Raw genomic sequence first — 23049 nt, 5'->3', positions numbered from 1 at the left:
AAACACGGGGAGACCTATGGGCTCCGAGGACGTGGGGCCATCGCCCTGCACTAACCACACCCTTTGTTTTCTGGTTCTGATGTTCTCACACCTGGGGCCTCGCCGACCCTGGAGGGCCTGCCCGTCCCAAGGCGAGCTTGTTCCTGACAATCCCAAATCGCTCACCCAGGAGCACACGTCTCGAGTGCAGACCAACCAACCCAGAGCCCACACAGTGACCCCTCCTGCACTGGGCTCTCGCGCTCCAGACCACCCTCCCCCTGTCCTAATCCCTAAGCCCAGAGCTGATTGGTATTACTCAAACTAGCCGGTCCTGAGCCTGCTTGCCCCACCTCGCCCCTCTCCCAAGGAAACCACGAGATGTCTCTCGCCCACAGTGCAGCCTCCCTCTGCCTCCTGACCAGCCCTGGCATGTGGCACCCCGTGCCCCTTTCTCCTGGAACTGTGAGTAGGACTGTATTTTCGACAGTGGTCATCTCCTGGTCTGTTCGCCCTACAGTGCCTCAAATTGTCTATGAACACACAATGCTTTAGGACACACCCCAGGACACTCCTCACTGCTGTGTCCATGGTGGGAAACAATGCAGCAGCCAGAGCCCACCCCCCGAGCCCCAGTCCCAGGCACAGGTGGGATAACACCCCCAGTGCAGCCCAGGACGACGTGCTCCAGCCTTTCACTTCTTCCCCTGAGATCGGGAGGGGCGACTTTGGGAGGATTTGGCTCAGCTCCCTAGCACGGTCCTCCTCTCCAGGTCCTTCCCTGCCCCCGGCTGATTCAACAGCGGCTCCGCCAGCCCCCAGCAGCCCGCCCGCACGTCTGTTACTGCGACACCACGCTGTCCGTGATGGTGGGAAGAGCCCAGCACACTGGCAGTGTGAGTCACAGAGACAGACTTTTTCATCTTTATGTCCCCAGGCCGGGCACAGAGCTGACGCTTAAAACATCGATTTGTTTTGTATTCACGGATTAATTAACTCACTAATTAAAGGACTCCTATTTTCAGGCTACACTGCCTCTTGATACCCATATGTGACTCTTGAAGTCATGCTCTCTGCTGATGCACATTATTGGGTTAAGCAAAAGGCATTTTTCTTTTTTTAAAAGTGGGAGGACATTGGAAGTGAGATCACATAATCTCCAGACCGCTCGGGGAGATGCGACAGTATGAGTTCTCGGCTTGGCTACAGAGCTCTTAGGTGACGGTGTCGCCTGCTGTCAGCAGCGCGGCCTCATCAGATGCCTCCATGGTGACTGCCGCGCTGTGGCCCTCCAGCCACGCCAGTTCTGCCCTCTTCCTGAAGCGGGACCGCGAGAAAATGAGCTGCCACGTCAACAGCTCAAGGAGCGCGACAGTCTCCTTTCTCCAGGGAGGAACCAGACTGACTTCCTCTGGCCGTGTCCCTTGTCCCTCCATCCTGTGCCCCAGACCTGACTCGGGGAAGACTGAGCGAAAGGCTGACAGCAAACATGGGCCAGCGTGAAGCGCTTGCCGCCCCTCCTGCACGCTGACCCCTGCCGGCCCCTGCCTGAAGCTGTCACTAGCATGAAGGGCATGGACTCTGCCATCAGCCCAGGTCCCGTCCCACCACGGCTCCTCCTGCCCCCGGGGATGTGGAACAGTTTATCTCAGCTCCCTGAGCCTGGCCCCCATCTATAGGACGGTCGTGGTGGGCCCGACCCTGTGTGCTATGGTCACACCGCGGCTGTGACCACGCACGTGCAGCCCCCTCCCCCACCTTGAGGGCCAAGGTTTTCCGCTGCTCGGCCAAAAGCATGTTGACCTCCTCTCTGGCCAGAGCCACCTCATGCGGCTCCGTGGACTCGCCCTCGTCCCCGTCTGCCTCAGCCTCTGCCGGCTCTGTGTCCCTCTCTGGCGTCCTGTCCCTGTGCACGTGCTGGTGGGTCTTCTCCCGCTCCCAGCTGCAGCCGCAACAGAAGGGTCGGGGGTCAGGGTGCAAGCCATGCCCGGGCTGGTCTACCTGTGGCCTGGGCAGAGTCGGGTCGGCTGCCTCATCTCTTCTCTACTCGTAAAACACAAAAAGGCATGAGCAAACACTGGAAGGAAACAGAGGCAGTGAACATCACGCGGGATCGCCGGACGGACGACTAAGCGCGGGGCTCCGCTGCCTCCGGCCCCGGCTCTGCCCCAGGGGACCGCGGGTCGCCTGTACGCAAACGCACCCCCGCTGAGCCCAGCTCCCTCAGCCGCAGGGTTCGGAGGGCAACGGTGCAGCAGCGCTCTGATGATTAGCGTGATGACCCCTCTCAGGGCAAAACCTCAGAGGGGCACCACAGGGCGCCAGGCTGGTGTGAACCACCACGGGCATCGTGGGGGGAGAACAGCAGGAAGGGAGGACAGAAGCGGCAGGGCTGGGGGTGGCACGTGGATGGAGGGCATTTCCTGGCGTAAGAATTCCTCCGGTGCAGATATCGCGCTGTTTGTATAACTCAGAAAATAAGCAGAAAGGAAGCAGCAGGAGGAGGAGAAATGTTGGGGGGACGGGAGAAGAAAGCGGTCAGCGTTTAAGTTACCGCAAGCAGGGTTGCCAGGCCTCCCAGGTGGTGCAGGGCAGAGCCAGACACACCTGCTCCCGGTGTGACTGTAAACAGCCCCCCCCCAGACGTGTCCCGCTCCGGATGACAGACTGCGCCACCCGTCCCTCCATATGTGGTCAGTCTATTCACAGTAGGTACAAATAGCGAGGACGTGTGGAACGGCAGAAGAGGCCTGGCCTGGTGGGCGTGCAAACCCACATCCCCTCTAAGCCTCAACATCCTCTTCTGTGAAGTGGGGTTGATCCTAACCTGCCAGGGCTGGCTCTGAACTCCAGCCTGGGACAGAAAGAGCACAGGGACCCAGAAGCCTTCTCCCACCTGGCCCAGCTTGGCTACAGGGGCAGGAGAGCAGGGATGGATTGAGTCAGGAGTCCTGCCTGGGAAGAGAGGGTGCTCTTCACTGAAGTCCCCATTGGGGACCTGCAGGCAGTAGAGAGAAGCTGGACAAGAGCACAAAAGGAGCTCCCACCAGTGGCCCCTCATGTCCTGGCTGGCTTCCCTGCCCGTGGGGATGGCAGGTGGGCACACTCACTCGGCAATGGTCAGCAGGTGGCGGGACGTGTCAACGTGCAGCTCTATGTTGGCGTTCTCCAGCTCCACCAGGCTGCGCCGCATCTCCAACTGCTCCTTGAAGGCCCCGATGAGCTGTGTCCGGATCTTGTTCATCTGCAGGCGGCTATCCTCCTCTCCATCATGGGGGGGGATCATGACTGGGGGCAGGAAGAGAGCCATGGTTGAACTCCATGCTTGCCCACTAACCCAGGGTCTGCACCAAGGAGGCACCCTACACACGTCTGGATGGATGGGTGGATGGATGGATGGATGGATAATGGTTGGATAAATGTCGGATGGATGGATGGGTAGGTGAATGATGGATGGGTGAATGGATGGACGGATGGATGGATAATGGATAATGGATGAATGGATGAGGAGATGATGGATGAATGGGTGGGTGAAGGATGGATGGATGGATGGATGGATGGATGGATGGATGGATGGATAATGGATGGGTGAATAATGGATGGATGGATGATGGATGGATGGATGGATAATGGATGGATGGATGGATGGATGGATGATGGATGGATGGATGGATGGATGGATAATGGATGGATGGATGGATGGATGGATAATGGATGGATGGATGGATGGATGGATGGATGATGGATGGATGGATGGATGGATAATGGATGGATGGATGGATGGATAATGGATGGATGGATGGATGGATGGATGGATGGATGGAAAGATGATGGATGGATGGACGTGTGATGGATGGATGGATGGACAGATGAACAGATGGATGGGTAAATGATGGATGGATGGATGAATGGGCGGTGAATAACGGTTGGATGGGTAGATAGATGGAGAGATGGATGGATGGATGGATGGATGGGTAGATAATTGGATGGATGATTTAGATGATCTCTTTGCCTGGTTTGGGGTCAGATTACCTGGATTTGAGTCTCAGGCATCCAAGGAGGGGTGAGGCTGGGCTAGCCATCTGAGCTCAGACCTTACTTCCTCAGGGGAACCCTCCCAGATTCTCAATCTGGGTCCACCTGCCACTTGTTCTGATAACATCCTGCCTTCTCCTTCACAGTCCTCTGCATAGTAATAATTGATAAACATTTTGTGATACATTTGACACCTCTTTCCTGCTAGAATATGAGCTCTATAGAGCAAACAGCTTTATCTTTTTGTTTCCCATGTGAGCTCTACCTAATAGCTGTCCGTGATTAATTGATGATATTCCCCAACTGCCCCACTGGTAGCTCCACCCTGGCCACGCACGGTCTGTTCCCCTGTCTGCAGGACAGTGGTCAAGGGGCACATTTTCCTTAAATGCCAAGGGATCTGAGATGGCAAAGTGAGCAATGCGTCCAGAGACTGGACCACTGTAGCCATCAAAACAAGGTTTTGGGGCAGTACTTGGTACCCTGGAAATACTCATAATGCTCCTGGCAGAGGTGTGCACACCAGTGTCCCACAGCAGCCCCAGTCATGTCACAGCAGGACCCAAGGGAAGCCGGTCATGCCCTCAGGGCTCACGACGACGTTGCCCGCCTCCCCAGTACAGACCACCTAGGACCAGTCCCAATAATTAAGAGGCTATCAGGGTGAAGGCCCTTGAGGCACGCATCCCTGTTGACCCCTGACCCCAAAGAAGCCCAAGGGTCCTGGTCACCACCTAGCTTTGCAAATTCTCTACAACAACCCCATCTTCCACCCCCACCGGCCTCCCAGCCCTCCACTGGCCCCATGGGACTCTCAGTCTGCCATCAACAACAGCCCCTTTTCTTTGAACACTCCCTTCATGCTCTTGCTCTAACAGAACCCTGAGCCCTCTGAATCACCTAAGACAAACGGGCACCCATGTGCCCAAGAAGCCTGAATAGCTAGAAAACCCCGAAGTGCCCATCAAAGGGGATGAGATACGCTCCACGGCTGTTAGAGAGAGTGGGGCAGACCCACCGAGCAGGTGGACGGCCCCCAGGACACACCGCTGGGTAAGGAAAACAAGGAACAGACCAACAGCCATGGGCTGGTGTCAGTTACATAAGAGTCCACCCCCTGCCCCCCCCCACACATGCACACAAACCACGTGTCCCTCTCTGGACACGCCGGTGTCCACGGCGCTGCACAGAACACAGTCCAGACAGGCTCAGGTCAAAAGGACAGCAGTGACCTCAGGGAACGCCCGCTCTTCCCAGCGTTCAGATATAACTACTGATCTATAGGAACTCAGAGCACAGAGCGGTCAGCAAATCCCCGGGACAAATGACCCAGTTTCTTCAGCAAGAACCAAAAGGAAAGCCACAAAGAGGAAGAGGGGTTGCCCACAGAATAGAAGAGACCACATTCAAGGTGTGGCCCGATGACACGGATGGGCTTGCCCACCAACCGTCTGACGCCACCAACAAATGTGGAAACGTCTTCTCAGGTTGCAAAAGGCACGGTCATTATGTATTGGTGAAGTCTTTGTTTCTTAGGGAGGACATCCTGACATATTTCTGAATACAATGATACCATGTCTGGAATTTGCTTTGAGATGATGGGATGGGGGCCGCATGGGAGGACAGAGCGAGTGATCCTGGTGAGAAGTGGAGGCTCTGGCCGGGGTCTGCCATTCCGGCCTTTCTCCTCTGCCAGTGTTGGAAATTCCCGCAACAAAAAGTGTGAGCGACATGCCTGTGTGGGGTCAGGCAGCACAGACGGGCCTGCCCCGCCCTCCCTGACCCGCCGAGGGGGTGGAGGACACGCACCAGTTTGCTCGTCCGGACCCCCTTGGGGGGCACAGTACTGTCCCACAGCCTCCTGGGCACAGGAGGGCGCCTGCCTCCTGGCAAATCCGGAGTGAGCATCTGGGGCACGGAACGCACACGCTGTGAGTTTGAGCAGATGCCGCTAAGCCGGCCTCCCAAAGACACAGGGTAAGTCACACGCGCAGGAAGGGTTTTACGCTGCCACCTACATCCGTATACTATTACTTGACATTATAGCTTTGGCCAACACAGTAAGCAAAAATGGCTTCTATGTGTGTCTGTTTCCTGATGCAATTAAGAACATTTCCCTATGTTCACTGGCCACTAGGAATTCTCTGAATCCCCTATTCATTTCCTCACTCAGTTCTGGACTGTTGGTTCTTTCTTATTGATTTTCAGAAGTCCTTTATTTATTGTGGCAAAGCTTATCTTAATCAGCCCAAAGAACACGTCCGTATGTAGGTACGCAGGCATGTATGTACACGACTTTCTTACTGGTGTTTTTAAGGAGACCTTTTAAACTTACTGAATTGTTCTGTAATTGTTGGAAAAGCTATGATACGCTCACCCCTAAAGGAGGCCTACCTAGGCCTGGTTTGGAGAGAAGGGGGGAATGGAGGAAACTGCGTGATGGGCACGGGGTCTGCTCTGGGGAGGCGGGAATGCTCTGGGACCAGATGGAGGTGGTGGCCGCACAGCACTGTGGACGAGCCACGAATGCCACCGAACTGTGCGCGTGAATTTTAAGTTGCATGAGCTTTGCCTCAGTCAACAAATACAAATTTAGGTGCCGGCATTAGGGGAAGTGGAAAACTCTCTGTACTATGTCTGCAGCTTCTTTCATAAATCTAAAATTATTCTGGAACAGAAGACTATATTTTTAAGTAAAAACTGATCTGGGAGGAAGGAAAAAACAAAAAAGTGGGAGGGTGGGAAGGAGAGGAAAGGCAGAAAGGAGGAGCTCAGGAGGAGGCAGGGAAGACAGCCGCTCCCCCCGTGCGGCAGGCCAGGAAATGGGAGGCAGCGCATGGTGGGCTGGGACTGACGCCCACGGCCACAGCCGCAACCACATGCCCCCAGCAGGGGCGGCAAAACCCCAGAGGCCCCAGGAGCTCAGCTCTACCTCGTGCATTCCGGGCGCCGGGTTCACCTCTCTTCTCCTCCTCCTGTGTCTCAATTTTGGACTTGAGGCGCTCGATCTCCCTGCGCAGGTCGGAGATGACGTCCGTGTACTGCGCGATGCGGTAGGACACGTTCAGCAGATTGCGCTTCACCTGGTGGGCGGGACCCACGGCCAAGGTCAGAGCTCACGGGAACTGCCCGCCACGGGATGTGTTCAGGCTACGAGGACGCCAGCACATTTTGTCAGGAAATTCAGATCGATACAACTCGGCCTTAAAGACAGAGGGAACCAGACCCCTGCCCCCACGGGGACGAGCCCCGAGGACGGGAGGCGGAGGGACACCAGACAGACAGAAGGACACGCACGGGGACCCCACTCACATGAGGTCCTGGAGTCGTCAGACTCACAGACACAGAGAGTAGATGGTGGGGACGGGGCCGAGGGAACAGGTGGGGGTCCGTGCGTCACGGACACAGAGTCTCCGTGTGGGGGATGGAAGGTTCTGGAGCCGGGCGGGGGGATGCCCGCACAGCCACGTGGATGTGCTCAGTGCCCCTGAACTGGACGCTTAGAAACGGTGAAGACAGCAAATTTTATGTCAAGCATATTTTGCCACAGTCAAGAAATTTCAAATGATCTGTCAGTTTTGTTATAACCCCTGCCCGCGGGTAAGCACCGCGATCACTGATCTGTGCCCTCTGGGCCGTCCTCCGTGCACTTCTGTGCATACATACGTATCTGCAGAGACACATACAGGAGTTTCCTGGTATAGGCTTGTCTGTGGTTTTCTTATGTAAATTATGTCAGACCAGGGCTATTATTTTTTCTTTCTTTTTTTTTTTAAGTAGGCTGCAGCCCGACGTGGGGCCCCAACTCACGACCCTGAGAGGCGCCCACCCGACCTACTGAGATGCCGGGCGCCCCCAGAGCTATTCCTCTCTCACGCGCGCTCCTCATGCAGCGCTGTGGCCGGAAGGCCGTCCGCCTGCACAGACGGGTCTGCCCCGTTCTCTCCGAAGCTGCAGAGCGGCCCCCGGGAGGGACGCACCGGTCTGCACGCCCCACCCCCTTTGACGGGCACTTTGGGGCTTTTGAGTGACGTGCCTCCTGGAGCTCCCAGGTACGAGTCTCTCTCTGGTGGGTCTGGAGGGTGGAAGTGCTGGTCTCAGGCTGAAGAGAGGCGCTTGACCGCCCTGCGTCTGCACCCCCCGCGCTCTCTCACTCGGGGCCCGGCGTCCTCGACCGAGCCTCTCAACTCCATCTTCTCGGCCGCTCTCCCTTGCAGCACCCCGTGGCTCCCTTTTAGAGCACTGACCACAGTTGGAAGTGACACGCTGAGCTGTGGGGGGTCGTGTTTGCCCTCTGCCTCGCCCCCCAGCGAAGCTCAAAGTTTGGCTGAGGGCAGAGGCTGTCCTGGCGCCGAGCTCAGAGCCGCGTGGTGGGAAGGGCTCGTCCCAGGTTTGTTGGCGAGGATCACACCTCCACTCGCCAACCACAAGACATGTGTCCCTGAACGCACGTCCAGCCTTCCGATGCGCGTCCTCTGCACCGAGCACAGCGGTACAGCCTCCGGAGCCAGGCGCTCTACGCTGCAGCGCCAGCTCTGCTCGGGCGGCCGCGGCTGCAGGACGGGATGATAACAGGCCCCACCTCCCGGGGAGAGGGTGGTAAGGAATTAAATCAAGACATCTAGAGCCCACCGTGTGCCTGGAGGACCGGTAAGTCCATGCCGTAAACACCCCAAACCCTGTGACTAGGGCCTCATTTGGAGAAAGGGTCTTTGCAGATGTCAGGAGGGATCTTGAGGTGAGACCCTCCTGGATTTGAGGGGCCCGAAACCCAAGGCCAGTGTCCTCCTCATCAGAGAAGAGAAGGGAGGGACAGAGAAGTCCGGCACCGCACGCCCAGCACGGCCAGGAGCCTGGGGGTGGAAGGGACCCTCCCCTAGGGGCTCCAGGGGGAGCACTGGGTGAGACTCCGCACGTGGGGCCTCACCCGCGTCTTGATGTTCTTGGCCCTGTCGGCATACAGCAGCGTGGTCCGGGACTCCTCGAAGGACGTGCTGGCCGGGCTGATGTGCGCGATCATCACCGTGCGGCTGTTCCCTCCCAGGGCGTCCTGCTCAGCGGAAGGTCCAGGGTGGGGGTGAGGGGAACGGGGGCCAGCCCTCTGCGGTTCCTGCTCCAAACCCTGACACAGGCAGGTGATGCCAGGACAAGGATTTGGTGCTTGGGGAGGGGACGCTAGGACGAAGTGAGATCTGTTCCAGGCCCACCCCATCGGACTTCCGCTCTGAGAACAGAGTAGATTGAGAAGCTGAATCTACGGGGACGTTTACAGATCACTTTGCCTGTCTGTCCACCTACACCCTAGAGAGGACAGTGTCTGGCTCAGAATAAAGGGCAATGTCTTACTGTCAGGCAGTCCAAGATGGGACAGGCAGCCTCAGTAAGGTAGTGAGCTCCCTGTGGCTGGGGGTATGCAAGCCCAGGCTGGCCCCCTACTCAGACAGATGGAGCAGGAGTCAGGCAGTGACCAGCCATGGTTTCTACGGGGTTCTCGTGCCTTCAGGGGTTCTTGGAGGAGCCCTGAGACCCAGGTCTGGGCCTCCCACACGAGGCAGGCAGCCGCCGGGCCCACAGCTGTACCTTCAGCAGGCGCGTGAGCTTGCTGTCCCGGAAGTTCACGTACTGCGCCCGGCTGCCGCCTTTCTCGCTGAGCGCGTTGATGCAGTTGCCCAGAGCCAGCAGGGAGCGGTTGATGTGGGCGCCCTCCTTCATCCTCTTGCCGCGGTTCTGGGTCTGGGCGGGAGAGGAGAGGTCTGGGCGGTGCACTGACCCATCCCACCTGGGCCTGAGCGGCTCAGACCACATGCACCACACTGACTGGGGCCCCGAGGCGACAGGACTCTGGGGGGAGCGCGATGCGGCCACGGGAGGGGACGAGGCAGAGCTGTGTACTGATGGTGACAACATGCACCTCGTTAAGTGAGACTAGAAAGGGGTAGGGGGCTGTCCGTGCACCACTTTTATGAGACACAGACGGGCGTGTGGGTTTCGTCTGGGCAGCCCCCCCATGCCAAAACTTTCCGTCCTTCGGCTGTGGCTCAGTGTCCCCTCCTGCGGGGGCACCCCCCCCACTCTCGGAATCAGGGACTGCAGCAGCCAGCCCCCATCCTATTTCCTCCCCCACTTGACTCTCCAGGAGCTGCCTTGCTCTCTGCCGTGTTCTGCATCTTCCCACCCACTCCCCACTGGATCCCAGGCTCCATGGCGGCCAAATGTCCCAGAGCCCAGCCTGTAACAGGGGCCGCATGAAGGAGCCAAATGCCCTCCGGATGAAAACCTTGGACTGCTAGCACAGCAAGGACTCTAACTTTCTTCCCCTTTCCATATGGGCCACATTTTCCGCACAGTGTTTTTAATACATTTGAAATCAGAAAAAAAAAATTCTCTTTCAGGGCACAGGCTTTGGAGCCAACTGGAGCATGGTTTGAGAATCTCTGACAGATCTCCCAGTGTGTCTCAGCTTCCTCTTTGCCAAAAGGGGCAATCTCCCAGCTTCACAGGGTTACAGTGAGGATTCAGTGCACAACATGTGCAACAGGCCAGCTCAGGCCTAGACCCACAGAGCCAACGGTAAATGTCAGCTACTACTTTCATTACGTGGGAGCCGGTGCTGGGCAGGACCGCAGCTGCTGGTGTGGCCACAGCCAAGGCAGCCGCTCCCGTCACGTGTCTGTGTCACAGAGTTCGGGGCTTTCTCAGAGACCTCGTGCCCTGGAACTCTTTTACGAGTGATTTACTATGAAGAAATGACAGCTTGTGAGAGCCAAGCAGATTGCAGAAGTAGCCCACGTAGGCCACTTGAATACAGTTACCAAAACCGAGGCCCAGAGAGGGGCAGTGGCTTACCCAAAAGCACACAGCAAGTCAGAGCAGAGCGAGAGCAAGGACCCAGGCCCTGGATCCCCTCCCTGCAACCCTCTCCATCCTGTCCCGAGGACGCAGCCAGGCCCAGCTAGAACATGCCAGAGTCTCGGACCTCCGTCACACGGGGTCCCCCTGCATGAACCTGTCTGCACCCACACCTGTCTGTGGGTCAGCCATGTCCTTTATTCTCCGTGCTCTGATGCTTTGACAGCTGGAGTCCTTGCTGACCCTGGAGGGCCTGCCCCTCCCAGTGTTAGCCAATTCCTGGAGATACGAAACCACCTTTCAAATGCAGACCACCAGCCCTGAGCCCACACCTCGGCCACCTCCCTCCGGGCCACTGTCCCCCCACCCCCTGTCCTAACCCCCCAGGGCCAGGGACTAGACAAATAGCCATTATACCCCAGAGCCACTGGAATACCCAAATCAGCCTGTCCTGAGCCTGCTCCCCCGGCCTCACCTGGTCCTTCCCGGGGAAAACACAAGAGGGCTCTCGCCCCCAGGGCAGCCTCCCTCTGCCTCCTGACCAGCCCTGGCACTTCCCTGCATGGCCCCGCGTGGCATCCTGTGCCCCCTCGTCTTGGAACTGTGAATAGGACTATCTTTCCAATGGTGGTCATCTCCTGGTCTCCTGGCCCTACTGTGCATCAAATTGTCTATGAATACACGACATTTCACACTGGTCTACCCCCAGCTGCTGGCCCGGCCCCCCTCACTTCAGCAACCGGAACACTGAGGGCAGGGCAGTGAACGAATGAGACGACTCAGTGATCAAACCCCAAAGACACAGAGCACCTGGTGCAAACCAGGGGACAGTCACCACAGCAGCAGATGGCATGATTTGGGCAAGACACCCCCAGGTACAAAGCCTGGGTCCAGCACCACACACCCGTGCACGGCCAAGTCACAGCACCGCCTGGGTCCCGGCCCCGCATCTGCTGCCCACCTTATCCTGTGCTGGAGGCATTACGTGGATTACACCTGCTAAGAGCCTGGTCGTTTGGTGATAACGTTACTGTGTGGACACTGCCTCTGTGTGCACACCTGCTCTGTGCCCGGCCCTGGGCTGGGTCCTGCCCTCAAGGAGCGCTCAGGCCACTGCGGCAGCAGAAGGTAAGCCCAGCCCCCACTCTCAGCGACAGGTGCCTCCAAGGACAGGTGAGCCAAGAGCTCGGGGGCAGGCAGGTGGGACCCTTGGAAGGACTGTCAGGGCCTACAGCCATGTCGGGCTGGAGTACACTGGGCGCCGTCCTCCCAACAGCCATGCTTTGCACACACTGTTCCCTCCACCTGACATGCCCTTCCTTGCACCTCACCAAACTCCTAATGACCGTCTCAGGCTCAGCCCTGAGACCGCACGCCACCACCCTGCCCTCCTCTGGGCTCCCACAGCCTCTGTGAGGACCCTGAATCTCCAAGCACAGGCCTCCCTGAGCCATAATTATCTGCTCACACGTGCGTCTTCCCCCCAGAGGCTCAGTGCTCCCTGAGGGTGGGTCTGGGCGCCGTTCACCATCAGGAGAGTCCGCCACGTGGGAATTATAAATCTGTAAATACTGGCTCTGTGGGCTTTGCCACTCGGCACTTGAGACCTCACTCTGTCCGTAACTGGTTCACTAGCGGGCGCCTGTGTGGGCCCAGCGCTGCCCTAGGAGCTGCAGACGTGGTTGGTCGGGGAGTGGCAGCCCCGCTCGCAGACTGCAAGGGGAGTAACTGTGGGGCTGGCAGAGAACCTGTGACGCCCGCTCCGAGCCCGCCAGGTCCACCATGAAGAGCCTCCCGACGCGCACTTCCTCCGGCACGTCCGCACCGCGGCTGCGCTGGCGGACGGTGACCTGCAGCACGGCGTGGGAGCGGGAGGACGTCTTGTTGGCGGCCGTGGGCTCCTGCGTGCGCTGCCGGTTGCCTCTGGTGAGGAGCTGCATGATCTGAGGACACAGGGGGAGGCGGTGGGTGACCAGGGGCCCCCACGAGGCCACACGCTCCCTCCAGAACCAGGCAGGCCGGAGAGGAGGGCTGGTCCCCGAGGCCTCTCGGGCAGCTCTTCGCAATAGAACCTCGTCCAGTGGAAGCAACTTCTGGTTTGCGCACAGAGGGACAGACTGATGGAGCCGACCAATCCAGCCGGAATGGCAGAGGGTGGACACTTGTGCCGCCCTCCCCCTCCTCTACCCCAGGCAGACCCGGCCACTGGATTACCACGTCTTCCCCACAGAGCCAGGGCCAGTCCCAGAACCTTCCACCACAGAACCCCAAAGGTGAATGGGCTCGCTGGGGTTGGTGGAGGTGGGGGGGGCTGGAACCCGTTCGTGTGCCAGCGAGCCTCAGCGGGGCGCCTGCTGTGTGCGGGATTTCAGGCGGGCTGGGACTGCCTGAGGCGCCGCGTGGGAAGGGGGTCCTAGCCCGCGTCTGGGCGTGGAGGGAAAAACGGTGGTCTATCAGCGATATCTACTGGGAGCGCACCGTTCGCCACTCCATTAGCCGGGAAACAACGTGGGGCTGCGTGTCCAGCTCCGCTCTGCAAGCTCTGGTGAGCGTGGCCGCGGAGGCCGAGGCCCCCGTCCCCCCATGGGCCCCCGTGACCCTCACCTCCTGGGCGTTCGAGGTGGAGACCTCCATGATGCCTGCGATCTGGATGCTGCCCCGAGAATCCTCCCTCAGGTCCAGGAACCCCGAGGATGGGTTCAGGAGGTCCCGGATCACCTCGTTATAAATCTGGGAGGAGAGGCACAGCGAGAAACGCGGTAGCTCTGGGGCAAAAGCAGCGCAGGTCGTAGGGGTCCAGAGGAACCCCCGACGCCCCGAGGGCCGTGGTCTCCCAGGAGCCCGGCAGGCAGGCTCACCTCCAGGTAGGACATGGACACGCTGCAGTCCGCGTGGCCGCGGGTCTCCTCGATGGCCCGGAAGAGGTCGGTGAGGGTCTGCAGGTAGATGCCGGGCTCTGCGTCCATGCCCAGCATGGTGTAGGTCTTCCCTGCGCCTGCGGGCAGGCGGGACAGCCACCAAGGTGGGGATTCATGAGGCAGCTCGGACCGTGCCTGGACACGCGCCACCATGAGACGGTTCACACTCCGCCAGCTTGGGCGAACAGCCCTGAACACTCAGACATGCTCGTTTTCCGTATCGGAAACCAGCAGGGAAGCCCACAAGAGTCTGGTGACGCCCCTGCTGAAAAGATTGCGGGCACGGGGGCGCAGGGACCGAAGCGCAGTCGCGGGCCGAATGATGGGGGGTGACCACCGGGCACGGGCTCCTCCCCCAATTCTCTGGAAGGCGTGGGAGCTGTTCCTACAGTCTCTGGACTCGACTCATGCCTGTCAACAGGGACACCGCTCCCCCCGCCTCTGCTCCCCAAAGACCAGACGGCCCCCTCTCTGCCAAAGCCTGGCACACAGTAGGTGCACGCCAATGTCTACTGAATGAATGAAAGACATCCACAGGCTGTGACTCCGGGCCAGGCACTTCCCAGGCCTCCATTTCCCCATCCGCCCCGACCCTCTGTGACCCTAGTTTTCAGGACACGAGGTGCCTCAGCTTTGTGGACCTTTGTCGAGCCCAACTGCTAGTCGCGGGGAAGTGGGTTCTCGCAGGCAGCAAGGTGCAGGTGTGGCTGGATCCCACACGCACCCTCACCAGCCATTGTGAGCTCTCTGAGGCTCCGCTTTCCCGTGTGTGGCAAGGGGGTGGCTCTACCTGCCCTTGGGAGCCGCCACGAGGATGGAAGGAGCCAATGGGCGCAGGGAGACCAGCACAGCGCTGGCGCATGGTAGGTGCTTTGTGCCAGGACGGAGAGCTCCGCTGCCACCAGCCCCGCCCCCTCCTGGGACCCTGCCCTCGGCAGTACCTGAGGGGCCATAGGCAAACACCGTCGCATTGTATCCAGAAACGACACCTTCCACTAGGTGCTGGGTGGTGGCACGATACACGTCTTCCTATGGATGGACGGAAGGACAGACAGTGGGACGCGTGGCCCAGCCTGAGTCGGGCACTGACTGTTGGAGAGGACACGCGTGTGATGTCTGCACGTGGCCAGGGACCTTCAGGAGGAGGCCAGTCTAGACATGGCGTGGGCTCTGCTCCCTGTCCTGCCACTGTGCCGCCCTGGGGGGTGAGACGGAGCCGGGCCCCCAGAGCAGCCGCCAGGAGAAAAACACAAGAGCATGTGTGACAGCTCCCGCCACGAGGCCTGACACGCGTCTGGTGCTGGATGCAGACGGGGCCTCTCCAGGGCTTGTTAAGAGCCGAGAGAGGTCAGACACAGTGCCTGGGACTGGAAGGCAGCAAAGGACTTGCAAGTCTGGGAAGAGCGTTAGGACTCCTGCTCATGGGACAAAACCAGGACCAAGGCCCGAGCATCTCAGGCCAGCAGAATCCCATGTAAGGCAGCAATGCCTAGCAACAGGTGTGGTAGTGAGCTCCCTGCCCACAGGGGTAGTCAAGAAAGGACACCTCCAGGTGTGTGGGTGTGGCTGGACCTGACAGAAACAACAGTCCCACCTCTGCTGCCCTTCCTGGGTGCCCATTTGGACCCTGCTGTCCACGTCACTGAACTGTCCCAGGAGCCCTGGCTGGTGACACGGCTCACAGAGTCTAGAGGCAGCATGTGAGCACAGGGGCTGCTTTCCTCAGCTCTGCGCTTACACCATCAGGGGCTGAGACCTGGCCTGCAACTCCAGCTGTGTGACCTCGGGCTACAAGCCTGAGGTTTGTCCGTCTGTGTAATGGCGACGTCACAGGACGTTTCAGAGGCGTGCTGACAGGCTGGCAAGACCATGCATATGCAAGGACGGCGCTTGGCAGGCAGATGCTGATGACCAGCTCCCTCCTATCTCCAGCCCCATGAAGATCTCGGGAGTAAAAGCCGCGTGTCCGCTCAGACAGCAGCCGGGTTGGCCACGCAGAGCAAACCCGGGGGCCTCTTCAGAACTACGGCTGCGTCCCGAGTGAGGGGACGTTCCCAGTGCCCCCTGGGCAGCTAGTGTGTCTGAGACAAGCCGTGCCGGGGCCCAGAGGGCAGCAGCTGCAGGGGCAGGGAGGGCAGGGCTGGGTTGGTCTCGGGGCCAAACATCCCCCAGACATCATCACCCTGACGGTGTGACATCCCACCTCCAGAAGCCCAGGTTCAAATCCTGCTCTGCCAGGCTCCCCAGGCTCCCCTCTGTGGCTTGGGGCGAGGGTCTCGTGACGTTCTGGACAGCCTTCTGTCCTTGGTTAAGCGTACCGGTGAGTGCGACCTGACGCTGGGCCCGAACTCCTGCCCTCAGTCTGTGGACGGGGCCACCTAAAGCCTGCACCTGGACCGTCCCCTGCTGCTGTCCCGGCTGGCTCGCTCCTCCTCCGGGTCCTAGCTCACCACTGTGCCTGGCTGGTCCCCATGACAGTGCTCACTCAGCACCCGCCTCCCTCGCTGGATGGGGGCCCCTGTGGATGGGGAGCGAGCTCCAGCCACATGGCAGAGGGGACCCTGCCTTGTTGTCAGGATGGATGAACGAGAACATGTGTGAACCCCGGGGCCCTGTGAATGGGGCCTCCTGCTACCTGCCCCTGGGACGACCCAAGTGCCAGCCTCCTTGTTCAGCAGGGAGACTCCTGCAACAAGTCATGGACGGGACCACCTGGCCACCAAGTAGGGGGCCAGGGTCTGGTGAGACCTTGTGGGAGGATGCAGGGAGTGGTGGGGCGCGGGGTACCTGGGACGCATGCTGGTCGAAAACAGTGTCAAAGATGAAGGTCTTCTCCCGCGACCGGTGTGCACGCAGCGTGTCCTCGGGGTCCTCTCCAGGGTCCATGAGCACCACCATCTAGGGGCAGTGAGAGGGAGGCGTCAGAGGAGGGGATGCTCGCAGAATCAGGGTGGGCTCCATGCACCCCAAAGGACCCCAGGTCTGGCCCTTGCTCGAGGATGCCCTGGGGGCTTGGTCTGCATCCCAGGAGGGCTGCAGGCCTCTATGCTCAGCCAGGCAGGGGATCCTCCATCCCCAGGCCTCCTCTCCCCTTCCCATCCACACTCCTACACTCCTCAGGCCTGCTAAGCTCTGCCCCCAGCACCCACTCAACAGGGACGGGGCCCTTTGATGAACTGAAGGAAGAAGGGATGGCAGGAGCTGTTGGGCTCCATGCTCACCTCCCCGTGCCTCCTGAGTGTGCGTCCGTGCCCCACCTGTCTACCCCCAAGCTCTGCAGGCCCCTCTCTGCTTCTCCAAGCCAGCGCACAGTGGCCCCCTCCCCGGGGCCTCTCCCATCTCACACAAATACGTAATTATGAAGCAAAGTATAGGAGGGCCTCTGGGGATTGGGGGGGGGGGGCAGGGCAATTAGAGACCAATCAGCTCTGTTTACTCCGGGAAGAGCTCCTGGGTTGGTGGGGGGCATGGGCGCCAGGGGAGTCCTGGGGGCACAACTGGGCACCAAGAGCCTGGCCGCTCCGTGTCACCACCCCCTGTCCAGCCACCTGGCCACCCCCTCCCTTGGTCCACGGCTTTGGAAACAGAGGTCTCAGGAGGCAAGGGCTGCCCAGAGGTTCCTGGGGAGTCAGGCGGGGCCGGGAGCCCCCGGGGGCCTGCCCCGGCTTCAGGCCAGCACGTTTTCCATGACATAAGCTAACCATTTTCAAACTTCATGCTCTTCCCCATCCAGCCGGGGAGAGGATCTCAGGAAAGGGACCTGGGGTGGGGGGGGGACAGCCCCTGTGCACCCAGTTCCCGCTGGATGAGCGCCCTTTATGCCAAGCCAGAATGTCGGGGGACCGGGTGGGTTCAGAACAGGCTCCCACCACCGGGGAGGCCTTGGGCAAGTTTCCCCACCAACCGGGGCTCTGTTTTCCCATCTGTAAGACGGACATGGAAGCAGAACGCACGGCCATAAGGGGTACAAGCGATCACATGCTCAGTGTCCAAGAAGTATCAGCTGCAATGGCTCTTGCACCCGAAAAGAGTATTTTTTTCGGGCGCCTGGGTGGCTCACTCGGATGAGTGTCTGCCTTCGGCTCAGGTCATGATCCCAGGGTCCTGGGATTGAGCCCTACATGGGGCTCCCTGCTCAGCGGGGAGCCTGCGTCTCCCTCTCCCTCTGCCTGCTGCTCCCCCTGCTTGTGCTCTCTCTCTCTCTATCAAATAAATAAATAAAATCTTTTAAAAAAAGAATATTTTTTTCCTTTGCTATAAGTAACATTATTGAGAGAAATCAGCCGACCGTGAACACACGTGCAGAGTGGGTAATATCAATATTAACTTCTTGACTTTGGGGGCTGTCCTGGGGTCACAGAACATCTCTGTTTACGAGGAACACACACAGACATCTCTGGGCGCGGAGGGGCACGATGTCTCAAGGAGCCCAGCGAAGAGGAGTGTGGACACACAGGGAGAGAAAGAGGGAGCAGACACGGCCAGGCGCCCCCGCGTGGGAAACGTGGCTGCAAATGACACAGGAGCTCTTAGCGGGTCTCACCGCCTCCGGTTGGTCTGAAGTCACATCGAAACACAGTGTTAAACGGCACTGTGAACATGGATGAGCCTCAAAACCCCCAGGCTGGGGAGGGGCATGCCACGCCCCGCAGGACTTCGGTGGGCACACCGACCAGCCGGGGATGGGGGGATGGGGCCGCTCCGAGGGGGCAGGGGCTCCTCTGGGGAGATGGAAACACATCGAACCAGACAGAGGTGGTGTCTGCACAATGCCACACGTCCTAACGGCCACAGACGTGCTCGGTTTAAAACAGTGAACCAAGTGTTATAGGACTCCATTCCAGTTTTTAAAAACCTGGCTGTGTTTCCTATGGCGCAGAGCAAGGCCGCCTTGGAGCCAGGCCCCAGGTGGGCTCTGGAAGGACTCTGCAATGGAAGGATGGGCAGAGCAGTGGGGATGTGGGGGAAGGGAGGGCGGTGAGAGCCTGGGGGGCCTGGGGACAGGCCGTCCCCACCTCTGCCGAGCAGACCAACCGGGTCATGACGTCCGAGGCTTCGCAAGGACCACGGCCCGGGAATCGTGAAGTTCAAACTCACAAACACCACTTCCTTCCCACCATCCAGAAGTGTCTTGTTTTCCTAAAGTCACCAGACCCTCAAAGTCAGGGAGTGGGAGAGATTCTCACCGTGAACTGTGGGAAGCCCTGGGCAGCCCTCATGCCCACGGAGCCACCTCCCAGCTGTGAGGCCAGCAGGACGAAGAGGGGGTCTTCTGACCTTCAGTACCAGGGAGGACGGGAGGCACTGGGGACAGCGGGGGTGCTCCCTGGGAGGACGTCCATCAGGCCCCAGATGGGCCAGCACCAAGCTCTGGGGACTACTGACGCTGTCCTGAGAACCACCGTCCATTCCAGCAAATTGTTATCCTGCCTTCAAAGTTACAGGGAAAGGCACTCCCTTCCTCCTCTGACCGTGCACACGGCAGTCCCTGCTTCGGGCCGGCCACCGGTGCCCACGTGACATGGCCCGGCCTGCGTCTCCTGCCGCATGTCTGAGCCCCAAGGCACTCACAGGATGAACTCAGTGGGATCACTGCTGCTTCCAGAGTGAGAACACGTTCACTCTTCACACCTGAGCCAAATTCTTTCCTGCACAACTGTCCCCCCAGCGTAAACACCGTCACCATGGGCCACTTACTGATCCATGAAGTCAGCACGAATTCACTGCGGCCTCGGCCCAGTGCACCCTGAGGTGTCTGCACAGCCGAGACACTCTGTCCCTTTCCTCTCCCCACAGCGTCCTTGGGAGCTCCCAACCTGCCCAGTCAGCACTGGGGACCCCCACCTGGCGGGAAGCAGCAGCCAGGGCTCCCCCAACATGCTGGCCCTTCACCTCTCTAGTGCAAGCCTTCTCCTAGGCACTACATTCGATCCCATCCCTCGTTAGAGCTGCCTTTCTAACCACGAATGAAAAAATCCAATTCGTCTGACAACATCCGTCTTGCCCCACGTTTGGCATTTCTACTACGTGACTCCTGTAACCCACACTGACAACGCAGCAAGCGTCTGAGCGTTTCCAAGGAGCAGGGGTCCCGGAAGGCCTGTCCCGCCCTGCCCCTCCTGCCCCAAGTCCTCTGAACAGTCAGGCCCGCCCCTGCCTTGCAGGCTGACTCCCCCTCTGCCTGGATCTCCCCCTCCCACCTCCTCTGGGCACTGCCCCAGCTCTTAGAGAGTGACCCCCTTTGCCCTGCTTGGTCCTCCGTGACAGTGAACTCCCTAACCTTGGGCGGACTAGGAAGGGAACGGGTGGGGATGGGTCCTGTGTCTCTCTTGGCTCCAGCCCGTGTCTGGAACAGCTCTGGGCCACTGCGAGCACTCAGTCCATGAGGGAGGGAGCAGGTCAGTGAAGCACGGGCAGAAAGTGACTGTCGCAACCCCGTGGACATGCGCCCTGTGCCCCCGCGGTCTCACCTGGTCCCCCACTTTGTGGGCGATGATGGCGGCCCCTTCCTCCAGTTCTGAGTCACTGAGCGGGCGGATCCGAAGTGCCACCTGTGGGCAGGACACCATGGCAGCTGCCTTCCAGGGGCCCCACTGAGGCTGCTCCCCACACTCCCAGTGCACCTGGGGCCCCCTGCTTCACGACAGGGTCTCTCTATAACCAGCTGACGGGTATGGAGCAAGGCCCAGGCCTCAGCTCATCCACCACCAAGTGGGCTGAAGTTCCAAGTGCCCCAGCAGACGGGTCTGGCCAGCCCTTGCAGGTCCGGGAGCTTGTTGGGGAGATCACAGGGCGGGGCGGGGGGTGGGGAGAGGTAGAGACAGGAGAGCAGAGGCAGGGTCCTGGACAAGGGCCAGCAGCCCCGAGACCTGACCTGTGCCAAGCGGGGAGCAGGGGCGGTGGGTCAGGAGGAGGCAGCCTCAGGGACACGCAGCCGTAGGGCCATCTGGGAACACGAGGGATGGTGCTCACCACAAGCTGCTGGTCCTTGGGCTCCATCTCTCTCATGGCTGGGCTGCCCTGGGCCGGAGAAGGGCCGGCAGTGGGGCCGGCAGCGGGACCGGCAGGCATGACGCACTCCCTGCTCTCCTGGCAGGCAAGGTAAGGCGACCTGTCTGTGCAGTGGCCCCCCCTCCCCCGCCTCGGTGACATCAGCAGGCCCCAGGAGCCCAGCCAGTCCTTAACTGTCTGAACACGTGGGACCGCACACGTGGGACTATACACGTGGTTCGGGAGGCCCCAAGCAGCTGGGCGGCCCAGGCCCTGGCGGACGCAAGCCAGCTGCATGCTGAGCACACGGGGTCGGGCTCCAGACCGCGGCCCAGCCTTTATGGCTATGCCCTCACCGTTGCCATGGTAACCCCAGAGCTCCTAGATTGCCTCACCTGGTCTACAGGTGAGCCTCAGAGCCACAAGGCTTGGCCTTGGAGCGTTTCCACCAAAGAGGGGCCGATCCCACCAGTTTCCACCAAAGAGAGGACCAATCCCACCAACTAACATTTAACGAAACTAATCTCGACAATGAATGCCATGGATGTTTCTACAACAACCTTGAAGTGACCTTGTGGTTTCTGCTCAAGACATGGTTTTTTGCTGCCTTTCCCAGGCCGGCTGCCAATCTGCGTAATACCCTGGGCCCGATTGCGCGGGCGAGCTGTGCTGCACCCCACTTTCCGCGGCAGCTTCCGGGGAAGCCGCTGCCAGGTCCTGAAGGAGTGTGCCCTCGTGATGAGAACAACTGGCGTGAACAGGTCCCTCCTACGTTTGGTAAAAATCACAGAGGCGATCCGGCAAGTTCACGTCCGAGAAACCGGACCTGGAGATTGCAGCTGCGTGCTCGGAGGCATAGAGGCCAGCCCGCGGCGGCGGGGGCGGGCCTGAGCCCAGGTGACGCCCTCTGGTCAGCACGGCTGCCCCGGGTCTGCCCGTTCTCTTCCAGGCATCAGGTCAGTGCTGCACGCTAGAACGTCCCTGCCCCACCAATGACCCAAGACGATCAGACGAGAGCGCCACCCACCGTGAGGCCCACGTCCCCCTTCCACGAATGCTCCAGCCTGTGACCCCCAGGATGCTGCCGGAGTGCCCAAGGCTCTGGTTCCCACACGAGGGCAAATGTCTCCTCTGGAGACAGGACCAGGGCGGCAGGTCCACATGGGGGTCTGGGGCTACGCCCACCCTAATGGCCCAGCCAGAAGCCAGGGCGCAGGGGCCGTCCCTGGCCCTGGCCTCACAGCATGGGTCAGGCCATCTCTGCCTGGGCCTGGCCTGGGAAACCCATTTCTAGAGCAGAAGAGAGCAAAACAAGGGCACATATTTCAGAAATTCTTTTATTAACAAATTATGTAAAACGATTATAACTAGCAAGTTTAAAACAGTCAAAAGAAAATGTTTTGAAAGCTCTATCAAAAAATCTGTGAAAACGACCAAAGCCTGGACCTCCCCCTTCTTACTGCCATCAAACGTAAACCCCGGGACTCGGCATGCTGCGGTTTAAAGGGCGTGAGCGCAAACAAGACACCGGACCGGTGTGTCCATGGGCCGCTAGGATGGCGACGAGAACCGGGGATGGGGCACGAAGCGTGCCTTGCAGCCGGGCCCGGGGTGGCGGCAGACCACCTGCCCGCTCCTCCAGCGCGGCCCCCACGTGTCAGGGACGGCCTGGGCCCCACAGATGACAGCTGCTGCTCCAATCCTGGAACGTTTCAGGTCCACGCGAGCCCCGGCCACGCGTCCGCGGCGTGCCTGTCCCATGCTTTGCTGCTTCCCAAACCAAGCGCTGGGCTCCCGGACAGATAGACGTGGAGCAGCGGCAGCTGACAAGGCACCGACGCGTAGCAGACATTGCAAATAAACAGGGGCTGAGGTTACACGGACTCGTTCGCCCCCTTTTCAGGAGAATCAAGTTAGATATTCAGAGGACCACACGATAGTGGCTAAAGTGACAACTCTCAGGGACAGCGTCAAACGTGTACAACTCCAAGGAAAAGTCTAGAGGGGTTTTTCTCACCAGGTAAAATGAGCTCAGAAAACAAAAAAAGCTGAAAACCTTTTTTCTGCACTGGTGGGGCTGCTGCTTTACTCTACAGAGCTCAGCTGCACACACACAGCCACACGACCAGGTTGGAGGCCCCCCTCCTCGCCACGTCGCCCTCGGGGGCCAGCAGCAGGCGGGCGTGCTGAGCCCAGGGCGCCGCCACGGCAGGGGCCAGGGGCACAGGCACCAGATTCAAGGCCACTATCTACGTGTAAAGATAGGAGAAAGACAATG

General features: G+C 59.7%; 1 protein-coding gene across 1 annotated transcript in view; it reads right to left on the bottom strand.

The window, feature by feature from the left end:
- Positions 1 to 20908, bottom strand: part of LOC123802543 (kinesin-like protein KIF19) — a 41270-nt gene extending 20362 nt beyond the window's left edge. The window contains exons 1-12 of the mRNA XM_087866863.1: positions 20754 to 20908; positions 20252 to 20332; positions 16569 to 16679; positions 14723 to 14810; positions 13722 to 13858; positions 13468 to 13593; positions 12612 to 12806; positions 9595 to 9747; positions 8942 to 9064; positions 6947 to 7097; positions 3090 to 3267; positions 1738 to 1921 (exon numbers count right to left, since the gene is read on the bottom strand). Of these exons, the coding sequence (XP_087722989.1) occupies positions 1738 to 1921; positions 3090 to 3267; positions 6947 to 7097; positions 8942 to 9064; positions 9595 to 9747; positions 12612 to 12806; positions 13468 to 13593; positions 13722 to 13858; positions 14723 to 14810; positions 16569 to 16679; positions 20252 to 20332; positions 20754 to 20852 (1626 nt within the window). The 5' untranslated portion in view covers positions 20853 to 20908. The remainder of the gene's footprint in view (positions 1 to 1737; positions 1922 to 3089; positions 3268 to 6946; positions 7098 to 8941; positions 9065 to 9594; positions 9748 to 12611; positions 12807 to 13467; positions 13594 to 13721; positions 13859 to 14722; positions 14811 to 16568; positions 16680 to 20251; positions 20333 to 20753) is intronic.
- Between the last annotated feature and the right edge of the window lie 2141 nt (positions 20909 to 23049).

This window comes from Ursus americanus, chromosome 2 (genome assembly GCF_024610735.1).
Source record: "Ursus americanus isolate L20-20 chromosome 2, mUrsAme1.1.p, whole genome shotgun sequence".
Classification (NCBI taxonomy): Eukaryota; Metazoa; Chordata; class Mammalia; order Carnivora; family Ursidae; genus Ursus; species Ursus americanus.
The sequence above is the reverse complement of the archived record's forward strand: the minus strand, read 5'-3'. Positions and strand labels throughout refer to the sequence as shown.